Below are 20,358 nucleotides of genomic sequence, written 5' to 3' on the forward strand. Positions count from 1 at the left end.
CTAACAGGTTCCAGTGAGTCTAACCTCGGAGCAACTTGAGAATCGCGGCACTTCTCCACTTTGCCAAGTGAAGACTGCAGCCCGGGCAGGGAGACCTGGTCAGAATCGGCCCTGCGGCCGCCCCGATGAGAACTCGAGTCCAGGGCACGCGTGAAGGAGCCACACAAGTGCGTGTGGTGAGATGAGGCTCTGCATGTGCACTTGTAACATCGCGGAACACGCGCTCGCTCAAGCGCCTTTACCTCCAGCACCTCCTGCTGGTGCCCTGGGGCAGGACCGTCCCCGTGGCGCCCACCACCCCAGCCGCCGAGCAGCCCGTCTGGCTGCGGGGTTTGGGGAGGTGGGGGAGAAGTCTGCCCTCGCAGCGTAAGAACCTGCCATGGCACAGATATCTGTGGGCGCTCCGGAGGCGTGCCCAGAACTTTTCAGTGACAGAGGTCCGGACACCTGGACGAATGGCAGCAGCTGGCTCCGACCCTGCAGACGGAATGGAACACTTGCCGCGTGCTAACAAGTAGCTCCCAGAAAGTTCCGTGTGCTGACCGATCCCGTCAGGGAGACCCAGGAGTGGGTGGGAAGGTGCCGCCCACGTCCCCGCACTGCGCCACCAGCACGCCCACAGCTCCATGGAAAGCCGTGCCTCGGGCCAGGCCTCCCTGCAGCGGGCCCAGGGGCACCTTGCTGAGGCCCGGCCCGCCCCGGGCTGCCTCTGGACGGCACCCGGACAGCGCCCAGGGGTCTGTCTGCAGGAAAGTCAGCAGGGCTGTGTTACAAGAGGAAGACAGTGTCGCCCGCCTGGCTTCACAGAGAAAGAGGCAATGTCATTCCGAAATTCCCCTAAAGCAAGTAGCTGGGGACACTGACCAAGAAAATGAGCCATGATCACCTCACACACACACACGCACTGAATAAAAAGCAAATCAGTTACTTTATTACAGTTTAGTGCTCTTCTTAAAATAAATATCATAGAACATCAGACAGACAGTGGGGAACAACGCACGCCCGTGCAGAGCTTGTGACAGGGGCCATGGGCCACGCAGCACCGCCGGGCACAGCACCCCCGCGGGCACAGGACAGAGCCGGGGCTGACACCGGGGCTGCAACCACCCGTCCCCTCGGAGCGGGGGACACCAGGGAACCTGTCCCTTCTGGGGCTCGCACCCCTCTCCCCTGCCCCGTCTCTACCTAAAACTGTGAGACATTTACACTCGCCTGGCATCCTTCCCACCAGCCTTCTGTTTTGTTCTGCAGTGCGGGCCAGATTCAAGTAACACTCCCAAGAAAGCGTGTGCAAAACGAACACGAGTGACTCCGGAACCTTCCAGCCGTCGGAGCAGCTGGCTGCCACGCGGGTGCCAGGGCGGGGGACACCTGCTCCGGAAAAACGTCACGTGGAGCTCCGAGAAAACCACCAGTGACCGCTGGATGGTTCTCGGTCCGCGGCCAGTGACCGGGGTGGACTGAGGCCCGCGCTCCTCCAGGGCCCGCTGCTCGGCCACAAGCAGGAACCGGGACGAACAAGTCATGACAACAGAAAACACCAAGAGAACTGTCACTCGAGTCACCACCTTTGAAGAGAAACATGCTGAGTGAGAAATATTCTACTTTACCCAAGTCCGTCTTTATTAAAGTGAACAAACCACCAGAGCACTGCCCAAACGGGGGGAGCGAGGCCCAGTCTGCTCGGCTCGCCCTCTCCCGGGAGGCAGGTGCCCGCTCGGCGCCCCTGCCGTCGGGAGGCGGCCTCTGCGCTCTGCGCTGCGAATGTGAGGCAGCAGAGGCGGCCCTGCAGACCAGTGCTGTCGTGAACTGCTGTTTTCAGTAAACTTTTTCTGAGCAGCAAGGAACAAAGATCATTTTCAGAAATCTTAGAATCGGATATAAACGTTGGCAGTAGACACAATAAATATCATACATTTCCCAAGCAAACGAGACCCCCCCGTACGAGCTCCCTTCCTGAAGACACGCGAGCGCCCTGACCAGAGAGCCGAGCGCGGTCCCACCACCTCGCCAGGTCGCTGCCACCGCCATCGCGAGGGGCTGAGCCGTGTGCAAAGGGGGTGAGGTGAGAGGCCCGGAAGCGAAGTCAGTCACTTTTAATTTACACTGAAGAACTTCAAGTAAAGGAACCCTGCTCCACACACACACCCCTTGCCAGGCAGCCTGGGGACAGCGGTGACCACCGCAGTGGCCGGGACCCGGTGTGCGTCCTTCCATGCCTGCTCCACCTGGCGTCCCGTGTGTGAGGAGGAAGGGACGGCGTCCTGCTGTCGTCCAGGAGTCTCTTCAAAACTGGTATGTGACTCCTCACCCTTCGTACCCAAATGACCAAAAGTAAGTGTGGACCACGGCGCCTCCGCAGCCTGCACGCGGCACGTATCACTTGCGCGTCTGGGACTTCTTTGGCACTGTGGGCCGCTTGGGCTGCCACAGGTGGTTGTGGATGGTGAGGGCGTCCACACTGACAGACATGGTCTTGGCTGGGATCAGGTTGAACTGCTTCCGGTCCGAGCTGTACTTGTACAGCTTGTCGATCATCTTCTTGGTGATGCTCCTCGGCCCCGTGCCCGTGAGCTTGTAGATCTCTTCGCTGTCGGGGTAGTAGCAGTAGAGCGCCCGGAACTGGCAGCCGGCGTCGCGGAACAGGATGATGTAGTGGTTGGCGTCGCACTTCTCCAGCTCCTGCATTGGGGCGGGGGACAGGAGAGCCTCAGAGTGGGCCCAGCGGCTGTGCTACCCCGGCGGGCCAGCCCCAAGGGAAGCTCGGCGACAATTCCACAGCTGACCTGCTTGGACACGCTGGGGCACCCACGCAGAGACCATCAGACGCCACGGAGGCTCCACTCACACAAGCTTTGCAAGTTAGTTGGAAACTCACAGGGAAAGAGGCCCGGCATCATTACCCACCAGGGAAATGGAAGCACCCGGCAAGACCCCCGCCCCACACTGGGCGGCTGCAGCCAGACAGGCAGCGGCGCGGGAGGCCCGAGACACAGGAGCCTCGCACGCTGCTGAGCATGTCCATCACCCTGACCAGGAGACGGGGCAGTTCTCCTCGAGACCGAGACAGGCACCCCACGGGACCCCGTGCACACCGTGCAGAGCAGCAGACTCGTCACAGCCAACAAGCAGACACAACCCGAAAGCCATCAGAGGGTGACGAGCACACGAGGCCGCTGTGGAGACAGACTCTCTTCACGAGACACGTCCACAAAGACAGGTGGCAGGGTGGGGTGCAGGAGCCAGGGCTGGGGAGGTGCTACGGGTGTGTGATGCCCCTTCTGGGGACATGGGCGGGGACTCAACAGGGTGCCCGCCCACTGCACTGTGCATGGGCTGGTGCCACCAAGCTGTACTCTTAACGGGCGGAATTGGAGTGACCCACTGATAACCTGCCACAGAAGGACCTGCGCCGGTGTCTGCTGTGCTGAGTTCTGGACTCTGAAACGTTTGTGCGTTAATGACTATCTAAGCAAGCCCTCCTCCTGCTGGAAGACACGGGCAGAACTTCCTATCCCAGCACTTCTAAAAGGCGGCCCAGGGCCCCTGAGACCCATGCCGGGGCCCCCGAGGTGCAGGCCCTGGCGTGCTGCCGGCTTGTCTGACTCTGCCCTCGGCCTGGATGTGAGAGTGGAGAGGACCCAGCTGCCCCCACAAAGCCAGGAGTCGGGAGGGTCTCCTCGCTAGTGTTGCTTTAGGAAACAGTTCTTTGCCACAAATGTATACTGTTCTTGTCAACATATTATAACAGATGCGTTATTTTAAATAACTGTGCGAAAGTTTGGTTAAACAGAACAAAACCAGATGCACACACACAGCCCCTCTGGACCCCAGGCCCCACAGCCCACGGCCTGCTCTGACAGCCACCCTCTCCTCTGATGCCCCTTACCCACCCTCCGCCCCCCTCGTCTATTCTTGGCTGGCAGCAACGTGGCTGGGCAGGAGGGGTCCGTCCATGCCCCTCTGCCCACAGCTACATTCGCCCTCTCACAGGAGAGCGGGGGTCCCTCCACTGATGGAGGCCCACAGGAGCCACCCTGTGACCTCTGAACCCGTGCTCCAGTCCACTGGGCTCCCAGGAGCTCCTCCAACTGCCCGGAGCTTTCTTCCCCAATTGCAAGGCCCTCCCGCCTCCTCCAGGTCTCTGCCCCAATGCATGTCATTTGCTGGTGAGAGTCACTCTGACCAGCTGGCCCTGCAGTGGCCCTTGGGGCCCCACCCTGCTCCCCTCCAGCCTTCCCCAGACCACTTGTCACTTTATAACCAGCGTCCTGAGGGCCAAAGGCAGCACGTGCCACTCCTGTCTATTCACACGCTGTCTGTGGCCGTTTTTCACGCTGCGGTATCAGAACTGAGCTGAACACCCTTCCTTCCTGTGTGACTTCTGTGCATGCAGCCAGGGACCACAGCACATCAGCTCCATTTTCCAGGCCACTGGCTCTGTCCCAGCATGCCAGCAGCCAGTCCAGTGTAATGACAATAAATGAAGAGGAGTCCCCTGCTCTTTACGGCAGGGACATCACTGTGCACCCAAGACCGAGCTCCCGTCAGAGTGAAGGCACACCAAGTCTAATCTTGACCCTCTATTCCAAATGCCTTCCAGATCTTTCTGCTTGCTGAGGCCTGCCGCATCTCTCCTTTAAGGGCCCTGGGCCTGACAGTGGTCTTGCAGAGGTGGGATCAGTGTGGCCTCGGAAGAACAGTCAACACAGCAGAACAGAACCAACTAGAATTTCCTCTTGACCTTCTCTTCCCCGGGGACCCAGGCTGAGCTGGAGCCACTGCAGACAAGCCCCGCCCTCTTTCAGCCCTCGGGACCCTCCCCCCACTCCTGCTGACCCCTCCTGTCCCCACCCTGACATGCACAGTTGTGCTTAGGAGCAGAGCGATTTCCAGTCCACTGTGTCCCATCTCCTCTGTCTGCAACCACACGGCCCTCAGCCACCACACTAAATCCACTGGTTCCTACACTGTGAACATAAAGTCACCCACTTTCCACCCCTCCCTCCCACCCCCACTCGGGGCCATAAGACCCCTCGTGGGCACAGGCCCCACCCTGAGTGCAGCCCCCCTCTTCCCGACTAGCTGCAGCACAACTCAGAGGTGAGCACGTGTGTTCTCACGCACACTCAAACCCGCACACAGTGATGGACCGAGCGTGTGTAAGCAACGAGCGTGTCTGCTATGAGAAAGAGCCCGGCCTTTACGAACGCCTTTGCTCCGACCCCCCCCCCCCCCCCCGAGCGATGACTCTGGTACTCGCCTCCAATATGGAGTTCTTGTGGGGCTCGTTCACCTTCCCGGCCAGGCAGCAGTGGGACACGGCGTTATGGATGATGGGCTTGTTAGATTTGCTGCTGGGCTCCTTGAAGAGCTTGGGGCCTGTGGGAACCAGGCCAGGGCGGGGTTAGTGCCCTAAGGCACCCGTGCCCCAAGAAAACCGGCAGTTCTACGGCAAGTGCTGGCCAGGCTGAGTTAGGGATGTTCGTGCCCTTTAAAAGTGGAAGACCCACTTCAAACTTACTTGAAAGAATTCTGAGTCACAAATTTTAAATAAACTAAGGAAAAGACTAGGTTGTTCACAATTCATCCCCTTCCGAATTTCAGTTTGATTCAGGAATGACAAAACGAAATCAGGAAATAATTTTTGAAGTCTAAGGCGCCAAAGCCCAGGACACACGACTCAGCCACGGGGCTGTGCAGACAGGCAGGCGCGTCCCCTGCCCCGCAAGGCGCCAAAAGCCAGACAGTGCCTGCTTCGGAGACCCAGATGCGTGCCCGTGACCCCCAGACGTGGGTGTATGCCCACGACCTATCCGGGGAGCAAGGCCATCACCTGTGTACTCGGCCACTGAGGCGAGGGAGGAGGCGGCAGACGCCGTCTCCCAGTCCCGGTCCGTGCTCCTGCTAGGGTTGCGGCTCAGCGTAGGCAAGGCCTCCAGCGACTCGACTCTGAAGGAAGGGACAAAGGGCGGACAGGGAGGTCACAGGCACGTCCCCTCTCAACACGTTGGGCCACTGGCTTATGGAATCCACCCTGAACTGGGCCAGCCACACCTCAGGCAAGGAGGGCCATCAGCAGGGAGAAGGGGCACCAAGAGGGACAAGCACGCTGGCCACACCCCACCCCATACACAGCTCTGGGCGCAGTGCAAAGCCTCAGGCACCAGAGCGACGGAAGTGGACAGGCCTGGGGGGAGACCAGCACTGGGCCACCTGTGTTGTGCTGCACAGGGAGCAGCCACTGAGAAGCATGGAGGGGGCAGAGCCAGCTGAGCCCAAACCTTGGGCGGGTCTCAGTGCCTCCCAGTCCGAGTCCTGACAGGCCTGAGCAGTGTCCTGTGGGGCAGTCTTCCCTGATCGCAGCAGTGCGCCTGGTGGCACAGCTGACCGGAGCTGCGCACGTGATGGAGGCGGGCAGGGCTGGAGCCCAGCCCGGGTAACTGGCCGCCAGAAGGAAAGTGCATCCAGAACAGAGTCCCTGAGAGGTATCTTCCACAAAGCCCAGGCGATGAGAGGCCACCGGACATGAAAGAGGCGGGACCCTGCTACCAGAGGAGGCGCAACACCTCCTTCCAAATAACTTGTCCATCAAAGAGGCCTCTTTCAGGAAGGGCCAGGGGAAACCCTACCTTCAACACTGCTGGCCAATGCGCCAGGTGGCGCTTAGAAGGACAAAGGACACATCCTCCCCTCTGGGCTGTCCCTACTCGCAACGTGCTGCCTGAACCTGTGCACGGGGAGCCACACTGAGGGGTGGTCACCAAGTAACTGGCCTGTACATGTCAAAGTGCAAAAAGAAAAGGAGGCTGCAGCCTGTCGGTGGCGCATGTGGGCCTGCCTGGGACCACGACTGACAGGGAGCGTGACTGTGGAAATGCGGCTCTCGCAGCTCAGGGGCACCACCGCAGCTGGGACAGCCGGGCGTGGGCTGTGGGGCAGGTGCGAGTGCTGCCTCAACGGCTGCGGTTACGCAGGGACACCCCCGCCCACAAGAAACGCGTGCCCGGTGTCTGAGGGCAGAGGACCAGGACGGAGCGAATGCTGCAGGGCACGTCCAACCTGTGGGCCCACATCCTAGGGCCCAGTACCACCTCCCACTCCGTGTCCTTACCGCTGGGCAGGTGTGCCCCCCGAGTGAACACTCTCAGGCTCGGTCGTTGCTGCGGAGGCCAAGGACAGGCTAGAGCCCGACAGGGCCTGGCTCAGGTTATCAGCTGCCAGAGACAAGAAACACTCTCATGAAACTCGGGTTTGTCCCCCACCACGTTTGTGCAACAGAGAGAACCAGGGACCAGCCGCTGCCTGAGTGACACCCGAGCTGTGCAGCCCGATCTCCCGCCCTTGGGAAGCCACTGAAATGTCCACAGGGCAGCACCCTCTGGGGGAGGGGCCCACGCCGTCACCCGGACCACAGGGCCCGCTTACGAGTCGAGGGGCACTTGGTCCCCGAGTCACTGCGAGGCTCCTCCCGGTGCACGGACTTGGGCCGGGGCCTTCTCGGCTTCGCCTTGGAGCTGCTCAGCCCCTGCTCCTCTAGAATCTGCTGCTGCTTCCGCCGCAAGTACTCCTGCTTGATGAGCTCGCGGCGCGCCTTCTCCTCCTCCTTCCGTATCCGGTCTTCCTCGGCTTTCCGCCTGAAAACAATGAAACGGCACCGGTTACACAGACTCACTCAGAACTGGCCAGGCACGGCCTCCTGCAGGACCCAGTCCCACGGCACAGCCGCCACCACGCCCAGAACACATCCCGTGTTGCCTGACAACGAGGTACACGCACACAGTCCCCACGGTTGGGGTGGAGACTCAGGAAGGTGACCCCCAGGAAGTGCACGGGCCCAAGTGGGATGAGGAGGATGTGATGTGAAGTTGTTCTGACACACGTGCCAGGAGCCCGCCCCCCGCCCATGGAGCCAGGTTACCGGGCCTCGTCCCTCTTGAGCTCAACTTCTGCCTCTAGCTGCTGCTTCCGCACACGGGCCTCCTCGGCCTTGCGCTGCTGCTTCAAGAGGAAGGCCGCCCGCTTCTTGGCAAGTTCATCCTCCGCCTTCTGTTCATCCTGCAGAACAGACACCGTGTATGGGCGCGGGGCCCGGCCTCGCAGCACCCACACGCCTCCTCACCCCGGCAGAGAAAACCCCACCGTGCAGGCCAGAGGCTGGTTTCCTCTTTCTAACCGGAGGACCGGCCTGTCTCTATGAGGCTGCTCTACAGATGGGAAAGACACCACCCACCCATTCAAAAAGCACCTGTGAGGCTGCCAGTCCCCAAGGCCCACACGGTATTCGGCTGCCTTAACACCACACGTGCGTTCCCACAGTCGGAACTACTCCACTGGGCACTCTGCAGCACCGAGTGGAGCGAGCACCTCCTGCTGAGGTGAGCCACACAACTTGCACGTCTGCCTGCACGACAGCCAGGAGGCAGGGCCCACGACCAGCACGCAAAAGAGGTCCTCACAGCTCATCCTCCTCTCCTTCCTAAGAAAACGACGGGCCAGGCGCGGAGGGAACGATGAGTGCTCTCCTGGCCCCACGGCCGTCAGACTTCGTCCTGGTGTGGCAGGCCTCAGCCCACCTGTCTCTGGAGGGAGGCAGGAGGCGGGGCCTGGACGTGGAGACCGCTTCTCTTTCAAAGTGACTGGAGCACTACCCCCCAAAAACTACCTCCTGACACGTGAAAACTGCGTGGAGTCTGCATCTGGACCCCAGACCAGGCTTTGCGGGCACACTCTCAGCCAGAGGTGCTGGCTACGTGGCTGTGAGCGCAGCTGAGTCCCGGTGACAGACCAGGGCCGGGAACTGCGCCTTTATTCCTGGGCCCTGCTCTGAATGAAGTCCTTCCCAACACCCCACAACCAAGACCGCGTGACGGCACCTGACCACAGTACACACGGTGCTGCCAGCAATTTACCTTGAAGAAGAAGCCAACCCCCGGCTTCTGGTCGCCCTCACTGCTGAGATCCACCGCACTCTCGTGGCCCTCTGTCTGCCCGTCCTCATCAGGGGCCTTCAGGTCGGACAGGTCCACCTCGATGAGACTGGCCTTGCTCCTCGGGGGCCCGTCCACAGGAACATCCCCCTTTCCCAAGACAGCTGGGGTGCTGAGCCCCAACTCCTTCACGCTGACGTCCAGACCTTCTTTGAGGCTCATTTGTTCGGACAGAATGTTTGCATCTTTGGACGAGGACAGGACAAACGCCCGCTGGTTGCTTTCGTCGTGGAGCCGGTAACTGTCGAAGAAGCCCTTCTCGTGAGGGTCACTCCCAGGGTCTGTAGCACCATCCCAGCCTGGGTCCGAGGGGGTCCGGGGTGGAAAAGGCCGTCCGTGAGGGAGGGCCTCCACACTGGGCGTGGGGGTCTTGCTGCGGGAACCCTGCTGCCTGTCCTTCGCAACCTTCAGCTCAGCTGGTCTCCCCAATCGAGAGTTCCGGCCCTGGCCAAGACGGGGGGGTTTGCGGTGGCCCGTCACCGCAGTTGGAGAGAGCGGCTCCACGAAGTGGATGGATGCCTGGACCTTCGGGTCCTGGGTGTTGTTTCTGGAACCCGGAGCCGGTGCTGCAGGGGACTTCAGGAGCAGCTGCTCCTGCTGCTGGGAGATCTTCAGGATGGCCTGCTGCAGGGTGCTGATCGTCTCGTTGAGCTTCTCGATGGAGAGGTCGCACTCACCCACGTCAGCCACGTCCCCGGGGTCCTCCAGGAGGGCAGCAGAGAGCGCTTTGCCCTTCTCCAGCTCTGGCAGGGCGGCAGGGTCCTTCAGGGAGAGCTGTGGAAGGAAAGCCAAGCTCTCTCTGTCCATACCCTGACCCTCGCCGAGACCGTCCCTGCCCAGGTCCCTCACAAGAAACACATCTGTTCTGGACACGGCGGTGTCGTAGTCCTCCCCATCGTGCTGAGAGCACTCCCGAGCCATGAGCTCTGGCTTCGGCGGCGGGGGAAGAGCCTCAGCCTTGCCCTTCTTGACCACATGCAGGAAGGCTGCCTTTCCCAGCTTCAGGCGCTGCCGGGCGGACAGCGCCTCCATCTTTTTCTTCTGGGCCTCGATGGCTCTCCGCTTCTCCTCCAGCTGCATGTGGAGCTGCACCAGCTCAGAGGCCAGCAGGCTGGCGTGGTCTCTGCCCTGCCTGCCGGGGCTCTGCTCTCTCCTCTGCTTCCACGTGGTGAGCGGGGTGGGGCAGCTCTCCGAGGCGTCGGGCGTGGTCTTCTGGGAACTGCTTGTACTGGACTTGGTCTCGCAGCTGTTGAGCCTCTGGAGCTTCCTCTCTGCAAAGCTGGTCATCTTCACACTCCCGCTCGCCATGGAGACGCTGCTGACCTGGGAGACAGTGCTCAGGCAGGGGCTGGAGCGGCCACTGGCGTCGTCCTTGTCCTCGTGCTCCTTCACCTTCATGTCCTCCTGCAGCTTGGCCGACTCCTCCTCGCCCACATACTTTGCCAGCAGCACGGCATGGTCCTCGCCGATGAAATCATGCTCAGCTTCCTCCAGGTCCGCAACGTCGGAGTCAGAGTCCTGCCTCAGGACAGTCCATGGCTCTGGGTCGTGGGCGTGGGGGCTTCTCGCACAGCCAACAGAGAGCCTGCCCTCCATGTCCTCGTCGGCTCTGGCCACGTGCAGAAAGAAGCCATCGGCAGACTGTCCCTGAGACAGTGGATCAAAACTGCCACTGGACTGGGGCCCACCACGAGCTCCCCCCGCCTGCGGCCCCGCCTCAGTACATAGTTCTGAGGAGGAGATGGGGGTGAAAGTCCTATTCAAGTCGCGATTGGCATGAGTGCTGGGTGCCTTCCTCCGCCCCAGAGGCAGGTGGCCATCACCAGGCCTCCTGGACGTACAGCTTCTCGGCCGCCCTTCCCCACACTCATCCTCCTTGGCGACTACCTGCTTCTCCTTGGCTGGCCGGAGCACAGCTGGCATCAATGGCTCCAAGAAGAAACTGTCAGGCTTACTTTCTAAGGTGCCTGCCAGTCTCTGGGGAGACCTGGCACCTGACACCAGGCCCAGGTCACTGCTGTGGGGAGCCCCATCGGTTCTAATGATGGCCACGAGCTCTTCGTCCTCGTCCTCTATGTCAACATTGTTCAGGAGGCTCCTCCCATTGGCCCTCAGGGTGGAGGGATGTGGCTGGTTCTGTGGGGTCAGGGTGATGATGTTAGATGCCAAACTGTCCTTGCTGATGGAACGGGCCAAGCTGACGCTGTCACCAGAGCCGGGGTCCGCGTCGCCACTCGCAGTGTGATGGAGGGCAAAGGGCGCTGGCTGAGACATAGGCCTGCAAGGCAGGGAAGAAGCCCATTGGACACACCGCTGTCACACCAGAGGTGACTCCAGCAGGGAGTGACAGCAACATCAGTTGTGAAAAGAAAGCACAGACTGTAACAGAGTTAGGTGACCCCTTTCCCGAGCAGACCAAAGCTGGCTCCCTTTAACAATTCCCAAACAGTCTGCTCCCATGGCCCCTTCACACCCTTAAATTGCCGAGGACCCCAAAGAGCTGCTACTTATCAGAGTTATCATTATTCATCAATATCATACTGGAAATTAAAAGGGAAAACTTTACGTTGATTAAATGCTGCGATAGGAAACCCAATGCACAAAAAATGACTACGTTTCCTGAAGTCAAAGTTAATGCTGAGAGGAGCCGCACTAGCTCACACGTCTGCAATCCTGGCGCTACCCGCTGGGTCCTCACACCTGCTTCTGACTCCATCAGCAGCGCCCCCACCCGTCACAGCGCCCTCCCTCCAGAGCAGCAGCGGCCGCAGGAGATGTCCTGGTGCCTGGGGTCCCGGGCCACGGCAGGAGACTGCTGTCAGTCTAAGGGACTTCTCCCACAGAAGCTGATTTGAGAGTAGGCTGGCAGCTCACCTGTTTTTTTTTTCTGGCCACGCTACTGCTGCTCCCCGTGGCTGCCCATCCACTCGAGTCAAGGAATTGGACCGGTGCCGCTGATCTGCAGGGAGGAAGTGGTGAGTGTGTGCAGTGGTAAGTAAGCAATTCTGTACCATTGAAAACTTTCAGCCCAAGAACCAATTCTCATGGGAATGTATCGTAACTCACCCCAAACTGCCCAAGGAAAGCCAATCCCTGCAACAACGCAACTCAACAGTGTCAAGGGCACCTGGCGTGCACCTCAACAGCAATCGGTGTGAATTGTGAAACACAATAATCAGAACTTTAAGTGAACGTCAATACACCTCAGTTTGTGCTCAGTACAACACAGCAACTTGCTATACACTTTCTGTGTACATGGTTTACTGGATTTTACTGGTGTTTCCACTATAAAGATGACAAATTCCAAGGCACATCAATACCAATGACATTTGTTCTGCCACAGCGTTGACTGGAACTGCTGCGCACAGTAGGAGTTTAACCCGAGGACCACAGTCTGGCCAGGCTGCTGTAAGAAGCAGAGGGAGGAGGTCTTACCGGGCGGGTCCTCTCCCTGCACCGTCTTCTGCTGTTTCTGCCTCAGGGGCAGCAAAGGGTGAGACGGGCTAAAAGCAGAAGCCCCTTTCCCCCTAAATTTAGGAGAAAGAACCAGAGAGAAAAACCACTGGTTTAGCCACCTTCAAGTTCAAAAGCAAATGCAAAGGAAACTACAGAGGACATCACGAGTTCACCCTGTCTATGAGAAATTCACTGATTCTTTGGAAAAAAATAGCTACTAAAAAGAAAGAACCAAAAGAACGCCAACACCTTCAAACTTGGGATGAACCACCCCAACTGCAGCTGGGGGACACCCTGACTTCTGTGGCCATCTGACAAAACGGCTGGGCAGCCCACCATCTCCCGGTAACGGAGCTCCAAGAGCAGGGAGACTCACAGGTGTTCGGGCTCCTCCAGGTGCGGGTGGTGCCGGCGGCAGCCCTCGGTCGGCGGAGGGGTCGGGGGCTGCAGCTCGGCCGGGCTGGCCGCTGCAGGGCTTCCCAGGAAGCTGCGCTTGGTGGCATTGGAGATAGGGACAGGGGGCCGAGCGCTTTTTTGGTGCGACACTGTCTTCACTGCAGAAACAGAAATTGTACAGAAATACTCCTGATTTACAGCTACTTACACTAACAGGAAGTACCCAAACACCCTGCAACTTTTATAAACACCAAAAATAATTCTACTTTTACTTGAAACCAAACTTCTCCAACAAAAACTGGTTTCAAGTTCAACAAACATAGTCTGTAGTAATAACTACTGTGAACATTGTGTCAAAACATAAAGACACAATACAAGTTAGAACATGAAGCAGTGAAACACCAGCTGGAGTGTCACCGCCTGCAAGCAGCCTGTATTTGTGGTGAGTAACCTGCCACCCAGCAGCCATGTCAGCTCCAGAGCTGACCAGGAGCCCTGTCTCCAAGTTGGCTCCCCAGGTGCTGGCCCGAGACAGTGGTTCTAGGGCCAGTCCAGGGAGGCAGGAGCTGGACATGGAGGCCAGACCATCCCTGGACGGCTGGCAAAAAGGCCCCAGCAGCATGGCAACTGGAGACCAGATGGCCCTGGCACAGGGGGCGGTCCCCAGGCAGTGGCCAGCAAGGGGATACAGAGGCCAAGGTGATGGGAATGTGGCTGGCCGCCCTGAGCCTGCTGGAGGGTGAGGAGACAGCAACAGGCAGCCAAGAACTGCGTTTAAGGCCCACATTACAAAGCTGCACTCCACAGTGGCCCTGGGACTGGTGATTGGGAAAGCCGGCTGCCAGGAAAGCCGGCTGTGGGGAGGCTGTCATGTGGATCCTGACACATAGGACAAGGACTTCTGGGTCTTGAGGACCTGAATTCCCAGACTCTCTGGAGCTCTGAGTGTCTGTACAAGAGGGCACACGTGCTGGTAGGAACCAGCCATACGGCACACCCCCACCCTGTGCTTGGAGACCTGCCGGGGCCTCTGGCATAAAGACATCATGTGGCCCTACAGAGCCCCACCCTCTGGCCTCCACCGGCCCCGAGCATGGGCTGGGCCTGACAGGGAGGAAGAAGCCATACAGGGGAGCCAGCAGGGCAAGACAGCAGCCAGGGGAGGCCAGGTCAGGGGAAGGGCGATCTGGGGGTCTGCCCAAGACATATGCACAGCAGGGACCTAGTGAACAGTGTGCACAGACTAATCACACAGCCCACACTGCATGAGAAGAGTGACCAACTGCCGTGCACTCCCGAAGGCCAAGGAGGCAGCGGCCCTGCGTTCTGAGACCCAGTGGGCAAGGAGCAGTCATCAGTAAGGCATGCGCAGCTTCACTCATGCCTTCGTTCCCTTCTACCTGCCCTGCAGCCTCCAAGCCCACCCGCCCACAGTGCCAAAGAGCATATCCTCCCTCGGGGGGTCTGGTGCTCTGAGTGCAGCACACAGCACAGCACTCTGTAGGCAACCATGCAGCACCCACCCCCATAGCACTCTGCACCCCGCTCTGCTGGACGACTGGCTGCTGGGGACGTTAAGTGCCCAGCAGGAAGGAAGTCAGGGGCTGGCTCCTGAGAAAGCAGTGGAGCCCACGGCAGAGGTGGGTGGGTGGGTGTGGAGCGAGACCTCCGGGACACTTGTCGGTGCTGGGATGGGGCTGAACTGGGAGGCAGAACAGGCTGCTGGCTCCCAGTGAGGGGAGACACCAAAGTGTCCAAGCTGGGGACAGGTGGAGAGACATGCCCTCGGCACAGCTCAAACCTGGCTCCGCTCGGCTGTCCCTCCGCAGTCTGGTGGGGTCACAAATGACTTCAGTTGGGACTACTGAGGTGAGCATCATTCCGTGAGCAAGTGGGCACATGGAGTCCTACTTTCATGAAGTACCTGGTCAAGGTCAAGTCCTCCGCTCATTTTTCTGCAGGTTTTTCTTTTGCTCACTGCTGTGACTGAGCTTTCTACATATTCTAGGTGCCAGTTTTCACTGGCAGTGGCCACATATCTTCTCCCCTTGAACACCTATTTTATTGTTTTTATAATCTTATAATAAAAAGGTCTTATTTTAATATTAATATGACTGAATCATCATTTTTCCTTAGTGGCTAATGTTTTGATATAAGAAATCAGAAAGGAGCCCTGGCTGGTGTAGCTCAGTGGATTGAGCGCGGGCCTGCGAACCAGAGGATCGCGGTTCGATTCCCAGTCAGGGCACATGCCTGGGTTGCAGGCTGGTTCCCTGCAGGCCAACTCCCAGCAGGGGATGCACGAAAGGCAACCATACATTTGATGTTTCTCTTCCTCTCCTTCCCCTCTAAAGATAAATAAATAAATAAATAAATAAATAAATAAAAATCTTAAAAAAAAAAAAAGAAATCAGAAAGGCAAGAACATACTCTCACATATCACCTCCTAAAAGCTTTATATGAGGGGGGGCTGAAATTCATTTATAAAAAATTGTATATTTATTCTCACATGTTTAAACTGAAGTCACCTTCAAAGTACTCTCTATTTGATACAATACACCTACTGAGACTTTTTCCCACTGCTCAAAACAATTTTGGGTGTTTTTTTTAATACGTGGTTTCCTCTCACATGCCCCCTACTAGTGACCTGACTTGGCCAGCAACCCAGGCATCTGCCCTGACTGGGAATCAAACCAGGCAACCCTTTGGTTCGCAGGCTGGCACTCAATCCACTGAGCCACACCAGTCAACGCTCAAAACAGTTTTTGAACTTGTCTATTTTGATGCCTTTTAGTGCTTCTGCAGTTTCTTGTTTCAGCTCTTTCACATCGGCAAAATGTTTCCCTTTGAGGACTTTTTTAAGCCAGGCAAAACAAAAAAGTTGCTCAGGGTGATATCAGATGAACAAGGAGGGTAGGGCACGGGGGTTATGCTGTTTTGAGTCAAAAACTGAACATTCAGCTTGGTGGGAGTATGTGCACTTGTATGTCGCCCATCATAAAACAGGTGAACACACTGTCTTCAAAAAATTTTCAACGAATCTGAACACAGCCTCTCACAACAGCACCAGCTGGTGCACTGACACAGATGGGTTCCTAGACACTCACCTGGGGGGGAAGCCTGGACTACAGGGGGCTCACCCTCCAGAAGACAGTTCCAGTTTTTTTGGCAGGGGAAGCCGCCCTCATAGATTCTCAGGATGGACAGGTTATCTTACTCCGCTAAACACGGGCGTGTTCTGCCTTGTGGGTGGGGCGAATGTGAGACCCTGTGGGCAGAAACAGCTGCACCTCCTACCGAGGAAGCACACCAGAATCCTGCGGCCGCTCAGCGCTGGTTCTGGGACAAGGACGGGCCCCGAGCGGCACAGGCTGAGCACCACGTGGGAGCGCCCCAGAAAGGCAGCGAAAGGCACTGCCTGCACTCCCACAAGAGGCCGTTCAAACTCAGACACCGCCACTGCACGGAAACCTGGGAAGCCGTCGGGACGCCTTCCGAGTGCGGGAATCTCTCAGCAGAAAGCAGCTGTCACTCACCATCTTTCAGCTCCTGAACATCCCTGGGCTGGACAAAATCTGGTCTGACATTCTCGAACCACCAGAAGAGTTCGGCTATAAAAACCATAACGTTCGGCTACAAGGAAACACCACAAAACCGAGGTCATGATAAGCAGCTTATTCACATGAGGTTGTAAAAACGTGCGTTATTTAATAACTCATTCTTACCTTCAACACTAAGGGAGCGTACAGCATGTCCTCTAAAGTGAGGTAAAAGCATTTGTTAAGGTATTCATTTGAGAATTCTCTCAGAAGCCGAATGTTATACAGACTATCAGCCATGGATGTTACCTCCTTCAGGCATATATCTGATAGGAAAAAAGAACACTACGATTTATTATAAAGGTATATCAGAATCACTTCTGATTCGTAAGTGCGCGTATGTATAGAAAATTACAAACACTAACACTGTCCGGGCAGGCAGTGGGGACAGGTTACCATGCTGAGAGATTTCACCACCACAGTGGGCGTTACAAGTAACAACTATAGGAAGAAAACACTCAACAAAAAGACCTGAGAAATCTCTAGGATTTCACTTAAACTGTTAACATAGAAAAAGCATAGCAAAAATTACTTGAGACTTTAAAACTGGGCTTCCAAAATGGGCGGTAACCACCACGTTCCGTTTCAAAAGGATGTGATAAAGCTGGTGAACACTTAACCACTGGTGGCGGGGTGCAAAAACGAGATGACGGAGTGACACACCTGACCCCGGAATTCGGGGGACTGGGGAGCAGCGCCTGGGGCAGGCCAGTTTTCCATCCCCGCTGCTCTGCGGGGTGCCAGACCCCCAGTTGGCAGATCCCAGCACCGGGGTCTTGAGGGCCATTAAAACGCCCCCTTCACTTGTCCCTGGAGTGTGAGTGGGGGACTCTTGGACAAGACCACTAAAGACTAAATTAGAAGTAGCCGGAGTGATGATGTAGGTTAATTCTGCCCATAAATAAGTAGATGGGCAGACAGGTGACAAATCCTAAGGAGCCACTTTTGAGGGTTTGGAAGCAGGCGCAAGTAGGATCTGAGGCAGCCTGATCCCGTGACTTCCGTCCTAGACAACACCCCAGCTCTAGGGATCCTCGGAGACGCCGGGTGCAGGCTGAGTAACTGTGTATGTTTCTACCGCTGAGAGACGGTTCTTTTACTTAAAATTATGATCATGAGCCCTGGCTGGTGGGGCTCAGTGGACTGAGAGTCGGCCTGGGAACCAAAGGGCTGCCAGTTGATTCCCTGTCAGAGCACTTGCCTGAGTAGTGGGCCAGGACCCCACTAGGGGGCACATGAAAGGCAACCACACGATGATGTTTCTCTCCCTCCTATCCCTTCTAAAACTAAATAAATACAAAATCATGATCATGAAATACTACAAGCACACAGCTCAGCCCCCCAGGTACCCTTACGCAGACGGAAGGAACATCGCCATCACACCGTATCTGATTCAGACCCCGTTCTCTCTCAGTAATGAAACCACAGACACCATGGAAGGCAGCTCCCCAGGCAACCGCTCCCCGAAGGCTGTGTGGCCCCTCCCAGGCGGGCCAGTGTTTCCATCCTACTTGCTGGGTCCGTGAATACCAAATTTACGAGCAGCCCACTGCTGACGTGACTTTCTTAAACCTACATTCTCAATGACAATATGCCTATCATTTTGTAGCCTATCTATTCCCTAAACTCAGAGTTATGTTTCCAAACAGATCTACACTGATGTGGGCGGACTTCACTCACTGTAACAGCTACATGGTGTCGCACAATTTTCACTATTATGAAAACGCCATGAACACCAACCCTGTGTGTGCTGTCTGCACTTGCACACCCTGAGAAGGGAGCTCTCCCCACACCAGGCCGGCCCACCTGGACTCCGGAGCCTCCCCTGGGTGAGGGTGCAAGGTGTGTCCCTGGTGCCTGCTGCGGACCCGACGCCCCCCTTCACGAAAAGCCTGTCCTCTCTGTGCCTCTGGGGGTCCGCCCCTCTCCGACCCACCAGGAGGAGCTCATTCCGTACTGCGGTCACAAGAGGACTGCGCGATGGATGACCTTCTGTCCAGCACTGTGTCACAGGCACAGTTCATCACGCCTATGGTGAGAGTGCCCGTGTCACCACACTCGATTTTAACCTGGGTACAGACAAGCGTCTTTCTGACCATGTGTGCTGTTTTGTAATTTAAGTGACCCATCCCAACACCAATGTTACAAACACTCCAAACTGGCCAGCCTCCTTCCTATCAGCTGTGCGCACCCCGCAGAGAGCCATGCACCTGCTCCTGAGCCCAAATCACACTGGTTTAGCTGGCGTCAAATTAAACAAAGCGTGGCCTTTGTACAGCGAGTACCCTATGCTCTTATGAGCACAATGGACTGTAATCTACCAGGCCACCCTGACACAAAAGAACGTGGGCATAAGCAAGCCCACGGAGTGAGACAGCACCCCGCTGTGGGAGGACGTGGGTAAGGGATGGAAAAGGCACCTGGATGTTGATGGTCTCAGCCTCTCCCCAGAACCACCAGGTCACTGCAAAGCAAAAGTGGAATGGCTTCAGAGTGGAGAAACCCATCACACACCGCCAGAACCAACTGGCCAGAGCCAGTGGCAGTGGCTCAGGGCACACCGACATCAGGCCCCCAATCACATGCGATGGGAAGACACATCACTCTGCGACAGTCTTACTAAAACTACATGTCCTCTGCAGAAAATACTGCACAAACCCAACAAGGGACACGCAACAAACTCAATGACCTGGAGTCTTTGAAAACATCCAAGTCAAGAAAGACAGCCCTGGCTGGTGTGGCCCAGTGGATTGAGCTCCAGGCTGCAGATCAAAAGGTCACCAGTTTGATTCCCAGTCAGGGCGCACACGCCTGGGTTGCGGGCCACATCCCCAGTAGGGGGCGTGCAAGAGGTGACCACACATTGATGTTTCTCTCCCTCTTTCTCCTTTCCTTCCCCTCTCTAAAAAATAAATAAAATCTTGAAAAAGAAAGAAAGACAAGGAAGGGCTGGGGACCAGCTCCAGACCCCACCCAGGAGCGCTGACAGCAGCAGTGGTGAACCTGGGTAAGGAATGACCGGGACAGGAAGTGCTGGACCAGCCGACAAGATCGGAAGCAGACTCGGTGAGCACCGCACTGCGGCTGACTCTCCTGACACCTGCTGTAACGGGGATGCCTGTGCCCTCCAAGGTCCTCTCAGGGGCCAGAGGGGACAAAGAGAACACGGATGGGACCAAAGGTGCCACCTGGTACATCTGAGCACAGGTGTGTAGGAACTCCTGTCCACCTCTGGAAATTTAAACTTGTATCAAAATAAAATGTGACAAAGATTAGCTTTGTCCCTTTGGCCTTTACTCTTCCTCACTAGTTTTTAAATTACCATGTCAACTTTTCAAAAAAAGAAATGTATCTACTAACTAGATTGGCAATAAATTATGAACCAAGCTGGGAGATTATAATCTTTATACTGATTCTTGGCCTTCCAACAAAGTTCACCATCTCTTCCAGAGGGTCTTGTCTTTCTCGCTGAACTGAGCCCAAAGCATCACTAAGAGCTCAGGGGCCATGAGGTTCCTATGAGCTGACCCCATGTGCAGGGCAGGACAGAGCAGGGCTGCTGCCCCATCCCGTCTGGCTGAGAATCTGCCTCTTGCAAACCCACGTGAGGCAGACTGGAGCACGAACCTCTTTGGGATCAGATCAAGTCACCTACAGGACAAGAGCGTCCATCACACAGAGGCAGTACTTCTAACAGACCATTCTGTACTGGGCCCACTAATCACGTAGGAGGTGCTCCGCTGTTCAGCTCTCGTCTTCTAGGACCTCCCATGGGTTTCCAGTCTGTACTGGCAGGGGGCGTGGCCTGTCCCCTCCCAGCATGCTCTGCTCCACATTCCACTCCCAGGGTCAGGGGGTCACCGTCCCACAGAGCCCTGACCTCCTCTTCAGGGCAGTTCTACGACACAGACTTCTTG

The 20,358-nt window shown here is 56.9% G+C and overlaps 1 protein-coding gene across 1 annotated transcript in view; it reads right to left on the reverse strand.

The window, feature by feature from the left end:
* Positions 1–901: 901 nt before the first annotated feature.
* The window catches only part of CAMSAP1 (calmodulin regulated spectrin associated protein 1), a 52,453-nt gene continuing 32,996 nt past the window's right edge, over positions 902–20,358 (reverse strand). Inside the window, exons 6-17 of the mRNA XM_037036382.1 lie at positions 16,568–16,707; positions 16,379–16,475; positions 12,823–13,000; positions 12,426–12,517; positions 11,865–11,949; positions 8,913–11,268; positions 7,922–8,058; positions 7,429–7,637; positions 7,115–7,217; positions 5,837–5,952; positions 5,264–5,382; positions 902–2,682 (exon numbers count right to left, since the gene is read on the reverse strand). Coding sequence (XP_036892277.1) covers positions 2,380–2,682; positions 5,264–5,382; positions 5,837–5,952; positions 7,115–7,217; positions 7,429–7,637; positions 7,922–8,058; positions 8,913–11,268; positions 11,865–11,949; positions 12,426–12,517; positions 12,823–13,000; positions 16,379–16,475; positions 16,568–16,707 — 3,935 coding nt within the window. The 3' untranslated portion in view covers positions 902–2,379. The remainder of the gene's footprint in view (positions 2,683–5,263; positions 5,383–5,836; positions 5,953–7,114; positions 7,218–7,428; positions 7,638–7,921; positions 8,059–8,912; positions 11,269–11,864; positions 11,950–12,425; positions 12,518–12,822; positions 13,001–16,378; positions 16,476–16,567; positions 16,708–20,358) is intronic.

Source organism: Sturnira hondurensis, unplaced genomic scaffold (assembly GCF_014824575.4).
Source record: "Sturnira hondurensis isolate 20B ecotype Veracruz unplaced genomic scaffold, ASM1482457v3 Scaffold0022908, whole genome shotgun sequence".
NCBI lineage: Eukaryota > Metazoa > Chordata > Mammalia > Chiroptera > Phyllostomidae > Sturnira > Sturnira hondurensis.